The sequence below is a fragment of the Salmo salar genome, chromosome 12 (assembly GCF_965601325.2).
Source record: "Salmo salar chromosome 12, fSalSal1, whole genome shotgun sequence".
Lineage (NCBI taxonomy): Eukaryota > Metazoa > Chordata > Actinopteri > Salmoniformes > Salmonidae > Salmo > Salmo salar.
The window spans coordinates 75,307,013-75,325,323 of NC_138302.1; the positions used below are offsets into that span (position 1 = coordinate 75,307,013).

Sequence of the window (18,311 nt, forward strand, 5' to 3'; positions counted from 1 at the left end):
GAGCTCTAGAAAGAGGTCCGAGTTCCCGAGTTGGATGACCGTTCAAAACGTATTTTCCCAGTCCGAGTTCCCACTTGTCTTTAACTCACTGAAGTCTGAGATTTCCCAGTTGTTATGAACACAGCAGAAGTCATGCTGGATTAATAGCATGGCGAATATATTCAACCTTTTCTGGCCCATGAGGTTGCCTGTGAATGTTTATCCATTTAAACTAGGAAAAGAGACCCTTATACCCTGACTTGAAGCACACACCCTCCACCGAATAGCAGGGGAAGCAAAATAGTGATTGCTTTGCAACGCTTGCAGTTAGCCACTGATTCCTTCCAAACCACTCATTGTTGAAATTTCCAAATTGTTGTGTAATGTTTATGTCCAAGTTTTATCTATAATTTCTCTTCATATGACAAGGACTGAAAAGGATTTGCCAGTAGATTGTCAAAGTGATTCATTATAATGTCTAGCTTGCTAGCTAAGATTTTGAAAGTTAGACGTTGACATGATCAGTCCAATTAAAGTTACGGTAGATATCACGTGATGTGACGTCATTTTATCTGTGGGCATTTTTTTTTAGCTAAACAGGTGGGGCTGAAAACAAACAGGTGGGGCTGAAAACAAACAGGTGGGGCTGAAAACAAACAGGTGGGGCTGAAAACAAACAGGTGGGGCTGAAAACAAACAGGTGGGGCTGAAAACAAACAGGTAGGGCTGAAAACAAACAGGTGGGGCTGAAAACAGGTGGGGGGGAACAGTAGACTACACATCCTCTGACAGTTCCTACATTTGTCACAATTAAAATCACTTAGGTTAAGTGGGGAAAATCTATAATTATGCAAAAGATGAAGGACAAAAACTTCCAAGAGAAACGATGTACACTACACATTTGATCAATCAGAAATAGAATTTCTCGATTCAGACATGACAGCGCTACTCTGATTGGCTAGGGGTGTCTTCTCCTTAGCGCTAAATGGCTATTCACAGACTCGCCCCTCCTTGCCTCCAGTAAGTTCCATTATGGAAATTAAAGGTGTGTTTACAATACTTCTTTCTTTGAAATATGAACAAGTAGGATTTTAAAACAGCTTCACAGTCTAAATCTTAAGAGTAAATTATGCAATTTATTCTTCTGATGCAATACTATCACTTACTGGGACAATTTAGACGCAATGATGGTAATAACGATGGTGGGCTCCCTATCGGATATTGGTACGGCCTGAATCCTCTGAACTCGCGATACAAGTAACCAGTAGGCTACATTCTCAAGATATCAGACAGTTTCGATGTATCTTATCAGTTCTTGATACATTGTGTCGCTGGCAGTAGTGTGTGTTTATTAGATTGTCCTTTTTCTCTACATATTTTCCATTGAAACATGCTGCGTGTGAGATCGGCATTGTGTCATTCTTGGAGGGGGTACGTAGTTTCACATGAACATACACGATACCAACTCACCTTAGCTTTGACTTTTCGTATCCTACTGTTATTTGCATTGTTTCGGTAGTTGATAGTCGATTTCTGACTTATGATTGTTGCTTAACCAGAACGTTTTTTGCCACACTGTACAATTGGCCAATTAGGACAATTACAAATAAACTGCCAATTTAAAGGCAATAATACTAAATGTGTTATGTAATGATTTAAGAAATGTTTTCCTTGCCAGCCACCAGACCCGTTCAACGCGAGTTAAATGAGTTAAAATAAGTTCTTCATGATTTTGTTTCTTCTGGTTAACATTCCAAGCCGCGTGCGTGAAGGTAACAGTTCACGGAAGTGCACATTCATTCAACAAGCTACAATGTGACATCTTAATGATACACACTCTCGACATGACTTGAGCTAAAAATGTGGTTAGTTAAAAGCCTGAAGTGGGACTGATGTTCTGCAAGAAATCAGGAAAAGCCAGTTGCATGAATTTTCACCCATGTTTGTTTATGCAGTAACCTCAATTAAAACATTTATAGGAATCTTGAGTCTCTTTAGAGGTCTATGGTGGTAAAGATCAATAAACATTTATAAAGGTTGTCTTTTGTACACCAGATCACCCATTGACAGAGAATCATCTGTGTAAATATGGGAAGGCAGTAGGCTAATCATTTCATTGAGTTCATATGTGTGCGTCTGTGTGTCAGGGCAGAGGGATTTAAGTGTAATTTTAAATATTTGAATACCAGCCCCTGTCTCCCCGGTTTGAAACTCTGACCTTCACTGACTGTTTAGTTTGGCGGTGTTGTAACTTTTCCACAAATAACTTTTAAATAGACACTTCACCCTGATTCATAGAGGGGAGTGTAATAAGAAAAAAAGTCTTATTGCAATTGTTTGCTTGCTGCTATAGGGAGTCTCGGCCAGAATAACTGATGTGAAATTACCTCTAGTAAATTACTTATTCCAGCTGACACAAGACAGCAGCTTGCCAACATGTAGCAGTGAAGAGGCAGGACAGAGTCAGCATAGAGACCACCTGTATACTCATTAGACTGAGTTCAACATTGTACCACGACCACAATCTACGTGACCAGTAAAGCCTTATTCAGGTCAAAAGCATTGTGCCTGGTTTATACAATGTGGGGATTTGGACTTGCCTCAAAATGAACCTGAATGGCATTTATTCCTATCCATCAACATATTAAAACAAAGCTGTATAACGGGTGAAGTGAATGAATGGACAGTAGGCTACCTCAGGTATAGGGCTGTAACACATTGATGAACACATTTTTCAGGATGGGACACATTCCATCCAAAAATCTGATACTATGTGGAAATATCTACCGTAATTTCCGGACTATTAAGCGCACCTGAATATAAGCCGCACCCACTGAATTAAAAAAAATATATTATTTTGAACATAAATAAGCCGCACATGTCTATAAGTCGCAGGTGCCTACCGGTACATTGAAACAAATTAACTTTACACAGGCTTTAACGAAACACGGCTTGTAACAAAAATAAATAGGCTTTAACGAAACACGGCTTGTAACAAAAATAAATAGGCTTTAACGAAACACGGCTTGTAACAAAAAATTACAAATTAGCAGTAAGCTTTAGTTGTCTTTTTGCACTGAGTCAATTCCTCACGCTGCTGTTTCCAACGTCTTATCGACTCATTAAGACCAAGCTCCCGTGCAGCAGCTCTATTTCCTTTTCCAACAGCCAGATCAATCGCCTTCAACTTGAAAGCTGCATCATATGCATTTCTCCGTGTCTTTGCCATGATGAGGGTGACAAAATGACTACCGTAATCAGAATGATGGGAAGTTTGAGAGCGCTCGATTTAATCTAAACCGTAAACAAAAAAGTTGTTTCACCTTAACCCGTATGGCAATTTCATTGGTCTAATGAAAGCTTCATGCCGGCAAAAAAACTGAGCACGTCACAGAATGTGTTTATTTTTTTTTTTTAGAAAAAAAATTGAAAGCGGGAAAAATCCATATATTAGCCGCGTCATTGTTTAATCCGCGAGGTTCAATGCCTGGGAAAAAAGTTGCGGCTTATAGTCCGGAATTTACGGTACTGCATGCATATCTGTCTGTCTTCACTTGGTGCGCATTGGTCCTAGCATGTGTGTCTGCCTGTGTGCAGTTTCAGGACCTTCCCCTGTGCAGCTGTTGAGGTGAAGAATGAGCCCATCCTGGGATTCAACGAGGGCAGTCCAGAGAGGGCCGAGCTGCAGAAGGTACACACACAATCATACATGCAAACATAACCTCCACATGCATCATTCAGTATATGCCCTTCATGACCTACAACAAGGTCATCTCTCTAAAAGGTGAGACAATAATTGTGTGTGTGATAGGCCCTGGCTGACCTGAAGGGGAAGACAGAGGAGATTCCCTGTGTGGTTGGAGAAGAACATGTGTGGACCAAAGACATCAGATACCAGCTATCAGTGAGTAGAGTCAACAGCATGTCCCTACTCTGAGCAAACTATTGCTCCATGCTGCCTGCAAATATGGGAGCCTGGAGACTGAAGCTCTCACTTTTCACTCACACTGCTGCTCAGATACACAGCATACTGTCTAAGCCAAACCGAAGCATTCAAGGCCTGTCAAGTTAAACTGTAAATGACTGTAATACCGTTGTGTTATCAGCTGTGTGTTATCTTCGGTTTCTGATAAGATCCATTGGTTATCATAAACCAACATGCTACTTGTGCTGGAGGCCTGCCTGTTATTTCTACCTTTTTGATAAAGACCAGTACCACACTCTCTTTACATTTTATTTCCTGAAGGTATTATAACCGATTGATCAATGTAATTATTTTCTTTTCAAAGCCCTTCAACCACTCACACAAACTGGCCAAGTTTTGCTATGCTGACAAGGTAAACTAAGAGTACAATTCTTCTGTTTTTATGTGTCAGACATTTTCCAAGATTTACATGACATGACTGGATGGTGTTGCCTCGGTATGATTGATATAGGACCTGCTCAACAAAGCTATCTTAGCCTCTGTGGCGGCGAGGAGAGAATGGGACCTGAAACCCATCCAGGACCGAGCCCAGGTCCTCTTTAAGGCTGCTGACATCATCAGTGGACCTAAGAGAGCTGAGATTCTGGCCAAGACCATGATAGGCCAGGTACAGTGAACTATTTATCCTACATGGGGTTTTCATAGTCTTACTGTGTATTTGTGGTGTTGTTGAATATCACCAAGGGGATCTCCTCTGTTTTGAATTGAGTGATATTCATCCCCTCTGCTTTCTATTTAATATTTTTTTCTAGGGCAAAACAGTGGTGCAGGCAGAGATTGATGCGGCTGCAGAGCTAATAGACTTCTTCCGTTTCAATGCGAAGCACGCTGTTGAACTGGAGAGCCAGCAGCCGCTGGACAGTGATGGTAGCACCAACACCATGCTCTACCGTGGGCTGGAGGTGAGCACTCACTGGTCCTAGCACTAGATATGTTAGGTTTGATTTCTGGAAGATCTTATATTGCAGGACTTTTTATGTCAACACTTTTATTTCCCCTTTAACTATAGGGTTTTGTAGCTGCTGTCGCCCCATTTAACTTCACTGCAATTGGTGGAAACCTAGCAGGTACACCTGCTCTCATGGTAAGTCCCCTCCTACTAACAACAATACAAACATTTCCTTATAGTTGTAATTTACTTTACATTAAGTACCTCGTGTGTCTTGTTGGTTATAGTCTGAATTGAACTGGACTTTCTTTGTTTGCCCTGGCTCTGTGTTTGTCAGGGTAATGTAGTTCTGTGGAAGCCTAGCGACACAGCCATGTCAGCTAGCTACGCCGTATACAATGTCCTGCGGGAGTCAGGGTTACCCCCCAACATCATCCAGTTTGTGCCAGCCGACGGACCAGTGTTTGGAGACACCATCACTTCCTCTGAACATCTGGCTGGCATCAACTTCACCGGCAGTGTCCCGTATGTGTCCGTCTGTATACGTTTATGTATATTAACCGGAAACTGTCTGCCACCTCTCATTTAGACCAGTTTCACATAATGTGTGATAACCCCTGTATTTTCTTAACAACCCATTAATCTTTTTCAGGACCTTCAAGCGCCTGTGGAAACAAGTGGCCCAGAACCTGGATATCTACAAGAACTTCCCTCGGGTTGGAGGAGGTGGGTTGGAGCAACAGCCCGTACACCGCCGCGCGCGAGCCGCTGTACAGCCCGTACACCGCCGCGCGCGAGCCGCTGTACAGCCCGTACTCTGCCACGCGCTAGCTGTTTAACTAGCTGTCGGAGGAAACACTGTTCAACTGACAACCAAAGTCAACCTGCAGGTGCCCGGCCTGCCACAAGGAGTCACTAGAGCGCGATGAGCGAAGTAAAGCCCCCCCGGCCAATAGTGCGCCACCCTATGGGACTCCCGGTCATGGCCGTTTGTGACACAACCTAGGATCGAACACCAGGCTGTAGTGATGCCGCAACACTGCGATGCAGTGCCTCAGACCGCTGCGATGCAGTGCCTCAGACCGCTGCGCCACTCGGAAGGCCTATAATTATGGTTTTATTAGCCGTTTAAATTGTCCATTTGTCACATCCCTAACCTATATCACTCTTTACACATTGCTTCACTGACGTTCTCATCTGTCATGTCTTTCAGAATGCGGCGGTAAGAACTTCCACTTTGTGCACAAGTCTGCGGATGTGCGGAGCGTGGTGACTGGGACCATCCGCTCTGCGTTTGAGTACGGAGGGCAGAAGTGCTCAGCCTGCTCCAGGATGTATGTACCAGACTCCCTGTGGCCCCAGATCAAACAGGGGCTCCTGGACATCCACAAGCAGCTCAAAGTTGGAGACGTGAGTGGGCAACTGACCTTAGCTCTGAGGACTGTCAGATTCATCAGTGACTGGCACTAGGGTTATTTTGGTGGGAATAGATACAGCCAGTTGAGTTGTTCTGCTGTAGCAGTTCTTTAAAAGCGTTGAAGTTTATACTGTAAGTGTTCATTCGATGTCAGGTTGTTGTTAAGTGTCTTTCTGTCTACGCTGTCTAGCCCGTGGAGGACTGGAGTACATTCTTCTCTGCTGTGATTGATGACAAGGTACGGTACTGTGACATTTTCACTACACTGGATGCTTGATAAGAACCAGCTTTATTACTTCTGAACAAGATTAATGTTTATATTTTCAATATTATTTCACATTTGGGGTGTTTTTTTATTTTATTTTAGTCCTTTGCTCGTATTAAGAAGTGGTTGGACCATGCCAAGTCATCCCCTAAGTTGAACATAATTGCTGGGGGCCACTGTGATGACAAGAAGGGTTACTTTGTGGAGCCGACCATCATTGAGAGCACAGACCCACAGGAAGCCATCATGGCCGAGGTAAGATTTGATATTGTAGATCACCTCTTTCCCCATCACTGTTAGCCTATGGAACTTCATAATGTGACTCTGTTATGGACCCAATTAGACAACCTACTGTAATACTATACTCGCCGTGTCTAGGGGCCCTACGCTTGCCTAATTGTTCTGTAACCTGACTAGGCAGGTGCATTACTGTGAAAGTATGAATATGCGGTCCGGGTTGGGTGTGGTTGTGCCTGGGAACAGAGTGTTTGCTTACTGGGGATCCGGGGGGACAGTTCCGGTGTGACTCTGGTCGGGCCAGCACAAGAGGGTCATTGATGTTCAGTTGGTGATTTAAAAACTCCAAAAGGGCATGTCAAACGAAAGATGCAAAACCAAAAGCTCCGTGGGTCGGGAGATAACCCTCGTTCAGCTGATTAGCTTGGTAATTCCCCCCACCTGTGCACACACCACAGACTTCTTATGCATACCGGAGCTTCGTTGAATGGCCCAGAGTGCCACTTTCCCCAAGCGGTGGGATGTGTAACTGTGGCCTGACTGTGTGCTGACTAACTGGCCTACCACACATACCTACCTACTACATAACATTTCCAGTTGAAAGATCTCAGAATAAACATCTGAGAACCATGTGTTCTCACTTCTTTGAACTAACCTGCCAGAGTTATACCAGACATGCATACCGAACATGTCAGAATTACTTGACAGACTCAGTTGGGTTTGAATTGCTGAAAATGACTGACTTGTTCATTTATTCTAGTCTAATAGATATTGCTGTTTTATGGCGAAAAGGAGCAGGATTATTTTATCAGTTTTAACTGAGGCCAGCGGTCAGGCTGAGGGCTAAGTGCTTGGATTGATTTATATACATGTATAATGCTTTCAGAAGGTATTCATACCCCTTGACTTATTCCACATTTTGTTGGTACAGCCTGAATTCTAAATTGATTAAATCGTTTTTTTCTCTCACCCATCTAAACACAATAACCCATAATGAAAAAGTGATTATTTAAAAAGAATGTTGCCAATGGATTGAAAATGAAATACAGGAATATCTAATTGACAGAAGTATTCGCACACCTAAGTCAATACTTTGTAGAAGCAACTTTGACAGTGATTACAGCTGTGAGACTTTCTGGGTAAGTCTCTAAGAGCTTTCCACACCTGGATTGTGCAACATTTGCCCATTAATTAATAACGTCACCATTCTCAAAGGGATATTCAATCATTTTTACCTATCTACCAAAAGGTGCCCTTCTTTGCAAGGCATTGGAAAACCTCCATGGTCTTTGTGGTTGAATCTGTGTTTGAAATTCACTGCTCGACTGAGGAACCTTACAATTATCTGTATGTGTGGGGTACGGAGATGAGGTAGTCATTCAAAAATCATGTTAAACACTATTGCACACAATGTGAGTCCATGAATCATACAGTTGAAGTCAGAAGTTTACATACACTTAGGTTGGAGTGATTAAAACTCGTTTTTTCAACCACTCCACAAATTTCTTGTTAACAAACTATAGTTTTGGCAAGTCGGTTAGGACATCTACTTTGTGCATGACACAAGTAATCTTTCCAACAATTGTTTAGACAGATTATTTCACTTATAATTCACTGCATCACAATTCCAGTGGGTCAGATGTTCACATACACTAAGTTGACTGTGCCTTTAAACAGCTTGGAAAATTCCAGAAAATGTCATGGCTTTAGAAGCTTCGGATACACTAATTGACATAATTTGAGTCAATTGGAGGTGTACCTGTGGATGTATTTCAATGCTTACCTTCAAACTCAGTGCCTCTTTGCTTGACATCATGGGAGAATCAAAAGAAATCAGCTAAGACGTCAGAAAAATAATTGTAGACCTCCATCTGGTTCATCCTTGGGAGCAATTTCCAAACGCCTGAAGGTACCATGTTCATCTGTACAAACAATAGTAAGCAACTATAAACACCATGGGACCACGCAGCCGTTATACCGCTCAGGAAGGAGACGCGTTCTGTCTCCTAGAGATGAACGTACTTTGGTGCGAAAAGTGCAAATCAATCCCAGAACAACAGCAAAGGATCTTGTGACAATGCTGGAGGAAACAGATACTAAAGTATCTATATCCACAGTAAAACAAGTCCTATATCGACATAACCTAAAAGGCCGCTCAGCAAGGAAGAAGCCACTGCTCCAAAACCGCCATAAAAAAGCCAGACTATGGTTTGCAATTGCACATGGGGACAAAGATCGTACTTTTTGGAGAAATGTCCTCTGGTTTGATGAAACAAAAATCGAACTGTTTGGTCATAATGACCATTGTTATGTTTGGAGGAGAAAAGGGAGGCTTGCAAGCAGAAGAACACCATCCCAACCTTGAAGCATGGGGGTGGTTGCATCATGTTGTGGGGGTGCTTTGCTGCAGGAGGGACTGGCGCACTTTGCAAAATAGATGGCATCATGAGGAAAGAAAATTATGTGGATATATTGAAGCAACCTCTCAAGACATCAGTCAGGAAGTTAAAGCTTGGTCGCAAGTGGGTCTTCCAAATGGACAGTGACCCCAAGCATACTTCCAAATTTGTGGCAAAATGGCTTAAGGACAATAAAGTCAAGGTATTGGAGTGGCCATCACAAAGCCCTGACCTCAATCCTAGAGAAATTTTGTGGGTAGAACTGAAAAAGCGCGTGCGAGCAAGGAGGCCTACAAACCTGACTCAGTTAGCAGCTTTGTCAGGAGGAATGGGCCGAAATTCACCCAACTTATTGTGGGAAGCTTGTGGAAGGCTACCCAAAACATTTGACCCAAGTTAAACAATTGAAAGGCAATGCTACCAAATACTAATTGAGTGTATGTAAACTTCTGACCCACTGGGAATGTGATGAATAAAATAAAAGCTGAAATAAATCATTCTCTCTACTGAGTTTTCAAATGTATTTGGCTAAAGTGTATGTAAACTTCCGAATTCAACTGTATTATGTGACTAGTTAAGCACATTTTTACTCCTGAACATATTTAGGTATGCCATAACAGAGGTTGAATAATTATTGACTCAAGAAATTTCAGCTTTTCGTTTTTAATGAATAAAATTTCAAAAACATTATGTGGGTATTGTGTTTTGTGCCAGTGACCAAAAAATCGAAATGTAATCAATTAAAATTCAAGCTGTAAAGTCAAGGGGATGAATACTTTCGGTAAGCACTGTATAAAGCAATATATGGAATGGACACTTCATGTTTTGTTTAACTAAAGCCATGTTTCACGCTCTGCTTCATAAATGGGGGACTGGGACAGTCCTCCTTGCTCCAGAACTTCATTAAGGTAGATCAATTAATATAGAAATGTATAACTAACTTTCTTATAACTCTGTTCTTGATGAACGTCCTGTAGGAAATCTTTGGCCCAGTTCTGTCTGTCTATGTTTACCCTGAGAACAACTACAAGGAGGTTCTAAACCTTATAGACAACACATCACCATACGCCCTGACAGGAGCAGTCTTCGCTCTTGACAAGTAAGTTAGAACACTCCATCTGGTTTTCTATGGTGTGGCATAATTTTACTGTGAAAGGGTTGCTTTCTCCCTGAAGACCGAACATTATATCCTTAACTTTTCAGATCATTATTATGGATGCCAACCACGCCTACTATGATCTGCTCATTGCTAATAGATTTGACTTTACACTGAAATTGACACTTGTAAAGAAACGTCCTAATCCTTTAATCATATTTGTTCCAGGAATGTTGTAGATGAGGCAGCTAAGGCCTTGAGGAACGCTGCAGGAAATTACTACGTGAATGACAAGTCCACCGGCTCGATTGTCGCCCAGCAGCCATTTGGTGGCGCCAGAGCTTCAGGTAAAATGACCCACACACCACTCCAAAGCTTTGATATTCATTTGACTGTCAACAGTTCTATGAAGCAGGACTTTTCTTGACTCCTGGTGAGCTCTGTGTCTGACATAATGCCTTCTGCCTACATCATTTTTATTAATATGAAATAGGATGAATATAAGCACTTATAACAGCTAAAACGTGAACTTTCTTGTCTGCATAGGTACCAATGATAAACCTGGTGGTCCTCACTACGTCCTGCGATGGACATCCCCACAGGTGGTCAAGGCCACCCACGTCCCGCTCAGAGAATGGAAGTACCCATACATGGGTTAAAGACAGTACTGTACCCCCTCCCCCCCCATTAAGCCCTCCTCATCCAATCCTAGCTTTGTAGAGGAATCTGTAGGCTTTTTCTCCTATCCCTCTCTCCAGTCAAGACTGACAATGAAATGAAGAGAGAAACCCTCTCCTTACTCGTCCGAGTTTTAGTACTTTTTAGCCCTTACAAGCCTGCACTGAAGCTAGACACAAGTACAAATGTGATTATTAGCTCAGGGTTTCCCAAACCTGGTCCTCGGGACACCAAGGGGTGCACGTTTTTGTCCTAGCACTACACAGTTGATTCAAATAATCAGCTAATCATAAAGCTTTGATAATTTGAAATCAACTGTGTAGTGTTAGGGCAAAAACCAACACATGCATCCCTTGAGGTCCCGAGGACCGAGTTGGGGAAATGCTCTATTAGCTGTTCTAAATTTAAAAGGGGGAGCAACAGCACCCCTCTTTGGCACTTCATGAGATCAGCAGGAGCTGAGCCAGCTCAGGCTGCCTGCTAGCTGTACAGAAGAATGGCACTATGAAACGTCCCATGGATCCACAGACGGTACCAGTCAAAAGGTTGGGGACACCTACTCATTCAAGGGTTTTTATTCTTTTTTTTAAACTATTTTCTACATTGTAGAATAATAGTGAAGACATCAACACTATGAAATAACACACATGGAATCATGTAGTAACCAAAAGTGTTAAACAAAGTAAAATATATTTTAACTCATTCAAAATAGCCACCCTTTGGCTTGATGACCGCTTTACACACTCTTGGCATTCTCTCAACCAGCTTCACGAGGAAGGATTTTTCAACAGTCTTGAAGGAGTTCAAACATGTGCTGAGCACTTGTTGGCTGCTCTTCCTTCACTCTGCGGTCCAACTGATCCCAAACCATCTCAATTGGGTTGAGGTTGGGTGATTGTGGAGCCTAGTCATCTGATGTAGCACCATCATTCTCCTTCTTGGTCAAATAGCCCTTACACAGCCTGGATGTGTGTTTTGGATCATTGTCCTGTTAAAAAACAAATGATAGGTCCACTAATCGCAAACCAGATAGGATGGCGTATCACTGCAGAATGCTGTGGTAGCCATGCTGGTTAAGTGTGCCTTGAATTCTAAATAAATCACTGACCATGTCACCAGCAAAGCACCATCACACCACCTCCATGCTTCACGGTGGGAACCACACATGAGGAGATCATCCGTTCACCTACTCTGCGTCTCACAACAACAAGTTGGGTAGAACCAAAAGTCTCAAATTTGGACTCGTCAGACCAGAGGACAGATTACCACCGTTCTAATGTCCATTGCTTGGGTTTCTTGGCCCAAGCAAGTCTCTTCTTTGTATTGGTGTCCTTTAGTAGTGGTTTCTTAGCAGCAATTCGGCCATGAAGGCCTGATCCACACGGTCTCCTCTGAACAGTTGATGTTGAAATATGCCTGTTACTTGAACTCTGAAGCATTTATTTGGGCTGCAATTTCTGAGTCTGTTAACTCTAATGAACTTATCTTCTGCAGCAGAAGTAACTCTGGGTCTTCCTTTCCTGTGGCAGTTCTCATGAGAGCCAGTTTCATCATAACGCTTGATGGTTATTGTGACTGTACTTGAAGAAACTTTGAAAGTGATTGAAATTTTCCAGATTGACTGACCTTCAAGTAATAATGGACTGTTGTTTCTCTTTGCTTATTTGAGCTGTTCTTGCTATAATATGGACTTGGTCTTGTACCAAATAGGGCTATCTTCTTTGTACCACCCCTACCTTGTCACAACACAACTGATTGGCTCAAACGCATTAAGAAGGAAAGAAGTTCCACAATTAACTTTTAACACACACCTGTTAATTGAAATGCATTCGAAGCTGAAAAATATATTTTGATTTGTTTTACACATTTGGTTTCTACGTGATTCCATATGTGTTATTTCATAGTTTTGATGTCTTCGCTGTTATTCTACAATGTAGAAAAAAGTGATGATAAAGAAAAAGCCTTGAATGAGTATGTGTGTCCAAACTTTTGACTGGTACTATAGTTAAACTGTTTGGTCTACCATAGATTCTACAGAGATTTACTATTAGTTCTAATTAATCAATCTTCTGTTTTTAATGAAATAGCTGCTGTATCTGAGCCTCTGTTTCTGACCATCTCAGTACTGACTGGTCCTGAGGCTACTCACTGTTAAGTTTCCACATGTCCTGCTGTTTTTTTATTATACAGAACTCACTATATATTATAAGTATCAACTGATCATCTGTCATGACAAAAACAATAACCCAACATTTCAACAATATTTCATGACCGCTACAGTACAAGTATCAAAACCCAATGTTTATCATTTTAGGTTTTCTGTTCCCTATTATTGTAAAGAAGAGGAAAGGATGGCTGTTACCATCCATTTTTGGTGCTAAAAAAGTCCTTACTAACCGTCCTTCTTAACCTATATTCAGTAAACATGGTTGTGTGTATCAAAACTACAATAATATGGTTTTCCTCACTGTGGTTTGGTTTGCTGTGCTATCACATTGTAATACTCAACCCCCTGACTGTCTCTAATAGGAAGGTGATGCACTTGTTACACTTGAGCTATGGCTTGGCCTACAGTATCTGGCTATGAGGGTGCCGTTGCCTTTTTACTTTAACCCTGCTTTGCCATCTAATCAGGTTTACTTCAGCAACAGCACACTAACTGTTGTTTTCAAATTTTACTGAGTGTTTGCCCATTAAAAAAAAAAAAAAATGCTTCAACTGCATATGATTGCTCAGTCAAAATCTCAATTTCATGTCATCTTGCTTTTAAAACAAAAGTTGAGGAGGATATATTTTCATAAATGTGTTTTATGTTAATATAAATTATTTGTCGTCTGATGTGCCTGTATTGGCAAAATTAGGGATTTACCTTAATTGAATTAGCATTATTATACATTTAATAATTTCAGAAATGATATTAAACTTGTTTTTAATGTCATCTTTTTGTTTCTGAATGTGGCTTGCTTGACCATTTCTTGTTGTTAATGAGACTGACACATTTTTAAGTTGGTGTTCCTTCAGTTTCTTTAACCAATTTGACGAGTTTAAATTAATGTGACCAGTGGGAACTGGGCGTACTGTTCCACACTGAGGTGTTAAAGTACAAATCTGAGGTTTTACTGCCTCTTGTTGGAGTGTGTCCCAGCACACTACCTTGTCACACTCACTGTGGTGTCTTTAGTGTCACACTCCTGTCACATCAAAGTCAGATGTGAGGAGACCTCATTACTGGGCCTCTGGCATACTCTCCCATCGTTCAAAGTGTTAGAGACACACTTCTACACACAAGGCCAAGCGTCAGTGCTGTAAGTGTAGATATGGGAAAGGGCACTGCCTGCCTGACACACCAAAACATTAAGGACCCCTGCTCTTTTCATGACAGACTAACCAGGTGAATCCAGGTGAAAGCTATGATCCCTTATTGATGTCACATTTTAAATCCACTTCAATCAGTGTAGATGAAGGGGAGTAGACAGGTTAAAGATAGATTTTTAAGCCTTGACCCATGGATTGTGTACTGTATGTGTGCCAGTCAGAGTGTGAATGGGAAAAACAAAAGATTTAAGTGCGTTTGAACGGGGTATGGTGGTAGGTGCCAAGTGCACCGGTTTATGTCAAGAACTGCAACACTGCTGGGTTTTTCACGCTCAACAGTTTCACATGTGTATCAAGAATCGTCCACCAACCAAAAGACATCCAGCCAACTTGACACAACAGTGGGAAGCATTACAGTCAACATGGGCCAGTATCCCTGTGGAATGCTTTCGACACCTTATAGAGTCCTTCCGTGCCCCAACGAATTGGGTCTTTTCTGAGGGCCAGGGGGGGAGGGGTGCAATTCAATATTAGTAAGGTGTTCCTAATGTTTTGTACACTCAGTCTATAGGCCTACTGTCTATAGGTCTCTTTTTTTATACTCAACTTTCTCATCACAACTTATTCCACTGTTTATGAATTCTAATGAGATCAGACAACCAGCGCCAATGTGCAGGCATAGGCAGTGGTGCTGATTTACCTAGAGGGAAATAGAAAGAAACAGATCTTATCCATCATCCAAACAAACCAAATATTTAAGCTGTTCACAAGCACATTTGCAGCTCATTAGTTGAACATTTCCAAACCATCTGTACTGGACTACAAATGAAGTGTTGACCTACTATTCCTATTGAAAGAAGTCTGAAGTATAATCTTTATTTTGTCATGTCAAAACTATTCAGGACAAATCCTGGGTACTTTATAGTGTGTCATTACAAAATTAAGCCAAGTATTCCAGGGGCTGATCTAATTTCTGATACATACTGCAGTGGAAGGAATTGTTATGCAGATTTATGGAATAACATTATGTCTTATGCAGCACAATTGGGAGAGCTCCATGAATGATGCTTCAAATAAATCCCCATCACCCTTTGAATTATATGATGTCCATTCTTCCCTTCAATAATCAGTAGGCCTATTAATATTCACTGGTCATATCCAACTGTTTATGGCATTGTTGTGCATTTCAGGTTTATGCCATATTCACATGGAGATTTTTTATCAGATTCTTTTTTTTACCATATGGCCTCATACCAGCAATAAAATGCCATGCGTGGGATTGAGAATGTTGGAGCGAAATTCGACACACTTCTAATTGACAGTTCTGAATGGTGCGACTGTGGGAAAGAAGTTGCAGGTTAGGTAGGGCTTTCCGGGGCGGCTGTGCTAGCTTTTGTGTTCTAAACAGTAGCTGTACCATTCAATTTGAAAATGTTTACTCAACAGACTCGAGTCTTTCAGGCCTTCATTCTCCCGCCCAAAATCAACCTTCTACCGCTTCTGGAGTGACAACATATTTAGAGGTTCTTCTGGTCGGGTTATTAGAAAAATAGACCACTGGAAACAAAAACCACGAAATTACCGGGGAGTAATTAATTCCCTCAGCTCTTAAAAAGAATTAGCCTTACAAAATATAAGATTAGGATTTTCAGTAGAAAATGCGGAGACCACTTGTAGATTTGCATGGCTTCATTTACCCAAGTCATTTTCTAAAATATTACTAAGTCTAAATAATTGTGTAGGCCTATTGGTAGATCATTTTGTAATGTTAACATTGTCTTTTCATTCCATGACGTCAAATCACATACCTGTCCCTCAGGTGCCACTTTATTGTATGTGCTCTGCTGAGTTGTAGCCTAAGTGTTGTGTCTACAAAGCATGGTTAGACTATACAATAGTTATAGATTCATACATAAATTGTCATTTCATTTATTTATTGGGAATATTGCCATATCAATGTGATACACAATGTTCCAATCAGTTTGTTTCAGGACAAATTACAATTCAGCAACATAGGGCTGAGGTATTTTCCCAGAAATAGATACACCAATATATTATATTAATATATTTTACAATATGTAAAAACATTTTACTTCGCAATTGTAAAGTTAATAATACATGCACATTTGCACAATAGAGGATATTACAATTCTACACAGAAGAATAACAATAATTTTATATTTTACAAACAAAAGATAAAATTGTATAGGGAAGAATAATTTCCAACAAGAAGAGAGCATACTGAGTCGTGCTAGACCAACATATTCTCTGGTTTTGACATCGAAAGTTTCATTACTGAACGTCTTCAAATAGGCTTTGAGCATCACCAGGGTCTCCACAGAGGCCCCCTTCCACCTGGGGTGACACGTTTCGGGGTGCTGCTGTTTTGAGGGACCGTTGCGCGGTTTGGACTCAGCACGACTCTATCACCGAGTTTCTGGGCCCGATGGAAGTGATTGAGAAGCTTCTGTTGTGAGCCAGTCGGCTGGTTTTTCGCCGAGAGGAAGCGCAGCGTCTCCTCCAGGCAGCGGGTGAATCCCTCCGCGTAGCTTTGGACAGGTGACGCTACGTTGAATGAAGCAGCAGGGCGCATGCTGTTGTCTTTCAGGTAAACCACAGCTGTCTCGAGAATGTCAGCCTTTTCCAGTTTCGAGTTGGGTTGGTGTGCTTGAAGTTCGGTTTTGAGGAGTGTCTTGAGCTGTTCGATGCTGCTGTTAATGCGGTCTCGGCGCATCTTTTCCACCACTGGTTTTCTAAGCTGGAGAAAATAAAGGATCTGATTAGTTTAATTGTATTTTTAAAATCATGTTAAAATTCAAACATAACGTATTACATTGATGAAGATAGAGGTAGCCTATTTGTACTTACTTTGATTTTATCTTTCGTGGTCATCACCATGTCGCAAATATTGACAGGAGCCATTGCTGTCGGTCAGTTGTTTGTTCTTGGTAGATAGTCGTCGGATGTTAGAATTGTGGTTTGCCCATCTCGACAGGGTTTCTGTATTTATACACTCCTCACACTGTAAACCCGTGTGGGTCTCAGTTTGACAGGAGTTTCACACACTTGCTGGCCAATCAGGAACGCAGACAGTACAATAAAGAGGCTTCAATTACTTCATGCTAAATTGACTGTCTATTGCCTCAGGACAATGAGCGTGTCCCAAGGGAACAGGTGGAGTGTGCAATAAAAGAGTGCTGTGAAGTAGTTGACTGTTGCTTGCAACTGCATTCCAAGATGTTGCACCATTCTCATGAAAGACTCAGACCAAAAGGCGGGAAAACAAGTCCTGAATAAGTGAATGGTCTTCCAGAAGATTATTCAGTATCAAGAGGCCTTACTGCTGTATGCTTCTTCGCGCAATTTGATTGATAAATCAGTTATTTTGATGAATTGATTCAACCTTACAAAATATTTCAAATGCGCATATTATTAGTATTCTAATAGCAACTCTTACAAGGCCTACTATTGTATTATAATAAAACATAATTACAACAGTATTATAATAAATATAGGCTTATAATGATGTTATTCTAAAACTATTATTATTATTATTGTTCTTCATCTTATTGTTGTTATTGTTATTATTGTTCCTATTATTATATGTCTGTTGTCACTGTAAGGATATTTTCGATATAGGATATACAGAAACAGTCTGGTAGCCTATGCGAAACTTTGTAAACTACTATTTTCTCTTAGTTCATTTTGTTTTCAGCAATCGCTCAATAATGTATCAACGTAATATTTTTCCATATGGCCCCTTGGAAATTAGATGCCTCATTGAGGACCGTGAGTAATGCGGTATTGAGAAAGGCACACTTCCATTGTTGCTCTGTTGAAAGTGTGCTGTGGGAAAGTTGGAACAACACAGCCTACAGGATTAGTTTTTGAAGAGAGGAGCAGCTGGCTTCTGTGCGCGGGAAACCTCTGTCAGCTCGGGTGAACTTTACAATACCTATTTCCCCCAAGCGATTTATAAATGCACTAGAAGACCTTTTGGGGGCACTGTGTTGAAGCCACCGTGCCGCCATCTTGGCACTCCCCCACCGTT

General features: G+C 41.3%; 1 protein-coding gene across 1 annotated transcript; it reads left to right on the plus strand.

Annotated features, from left to right (window-relative positions):
- Positions 1–1,214: 1,214 nt before the first annotated feature.
- aldh4a1 (aldehyde dehydrogenase 4 family, member A1) lies at positions 1,215–13,883 on the plus strand. The gene is made up of 15 exons (XM_014133595.3): positions 1,215–1,410; positions 3,577–3,670; positions 3,791–3,883; positions 4,269–4,316; positions 4,416–4,571; positions 4,717–4,866; positions 4,974–5,048; positions 5,191–5,378; positions 5,506–5,579; positions 6,067–6,263; positions 6,461–6,508; positions 6,638–6,790; positions 10,149–10,270; positions 10,496–10,614; positions 10,814–13,883. Exons 1-15 carry the CDS (start codon positions 1,370–1,372, stop codon positions 10,924–10,926), a joined length of 1,671 nt encoding a protein of 556 aa, XP_013989070.1. The 5' UTR covers positions 1,215–1,369; the 3' UTR covers positions 10,927–13,883.
- The last annotated feature ends 4,428 nt before the right edge of the window (positions 13,884–18,311 follow it).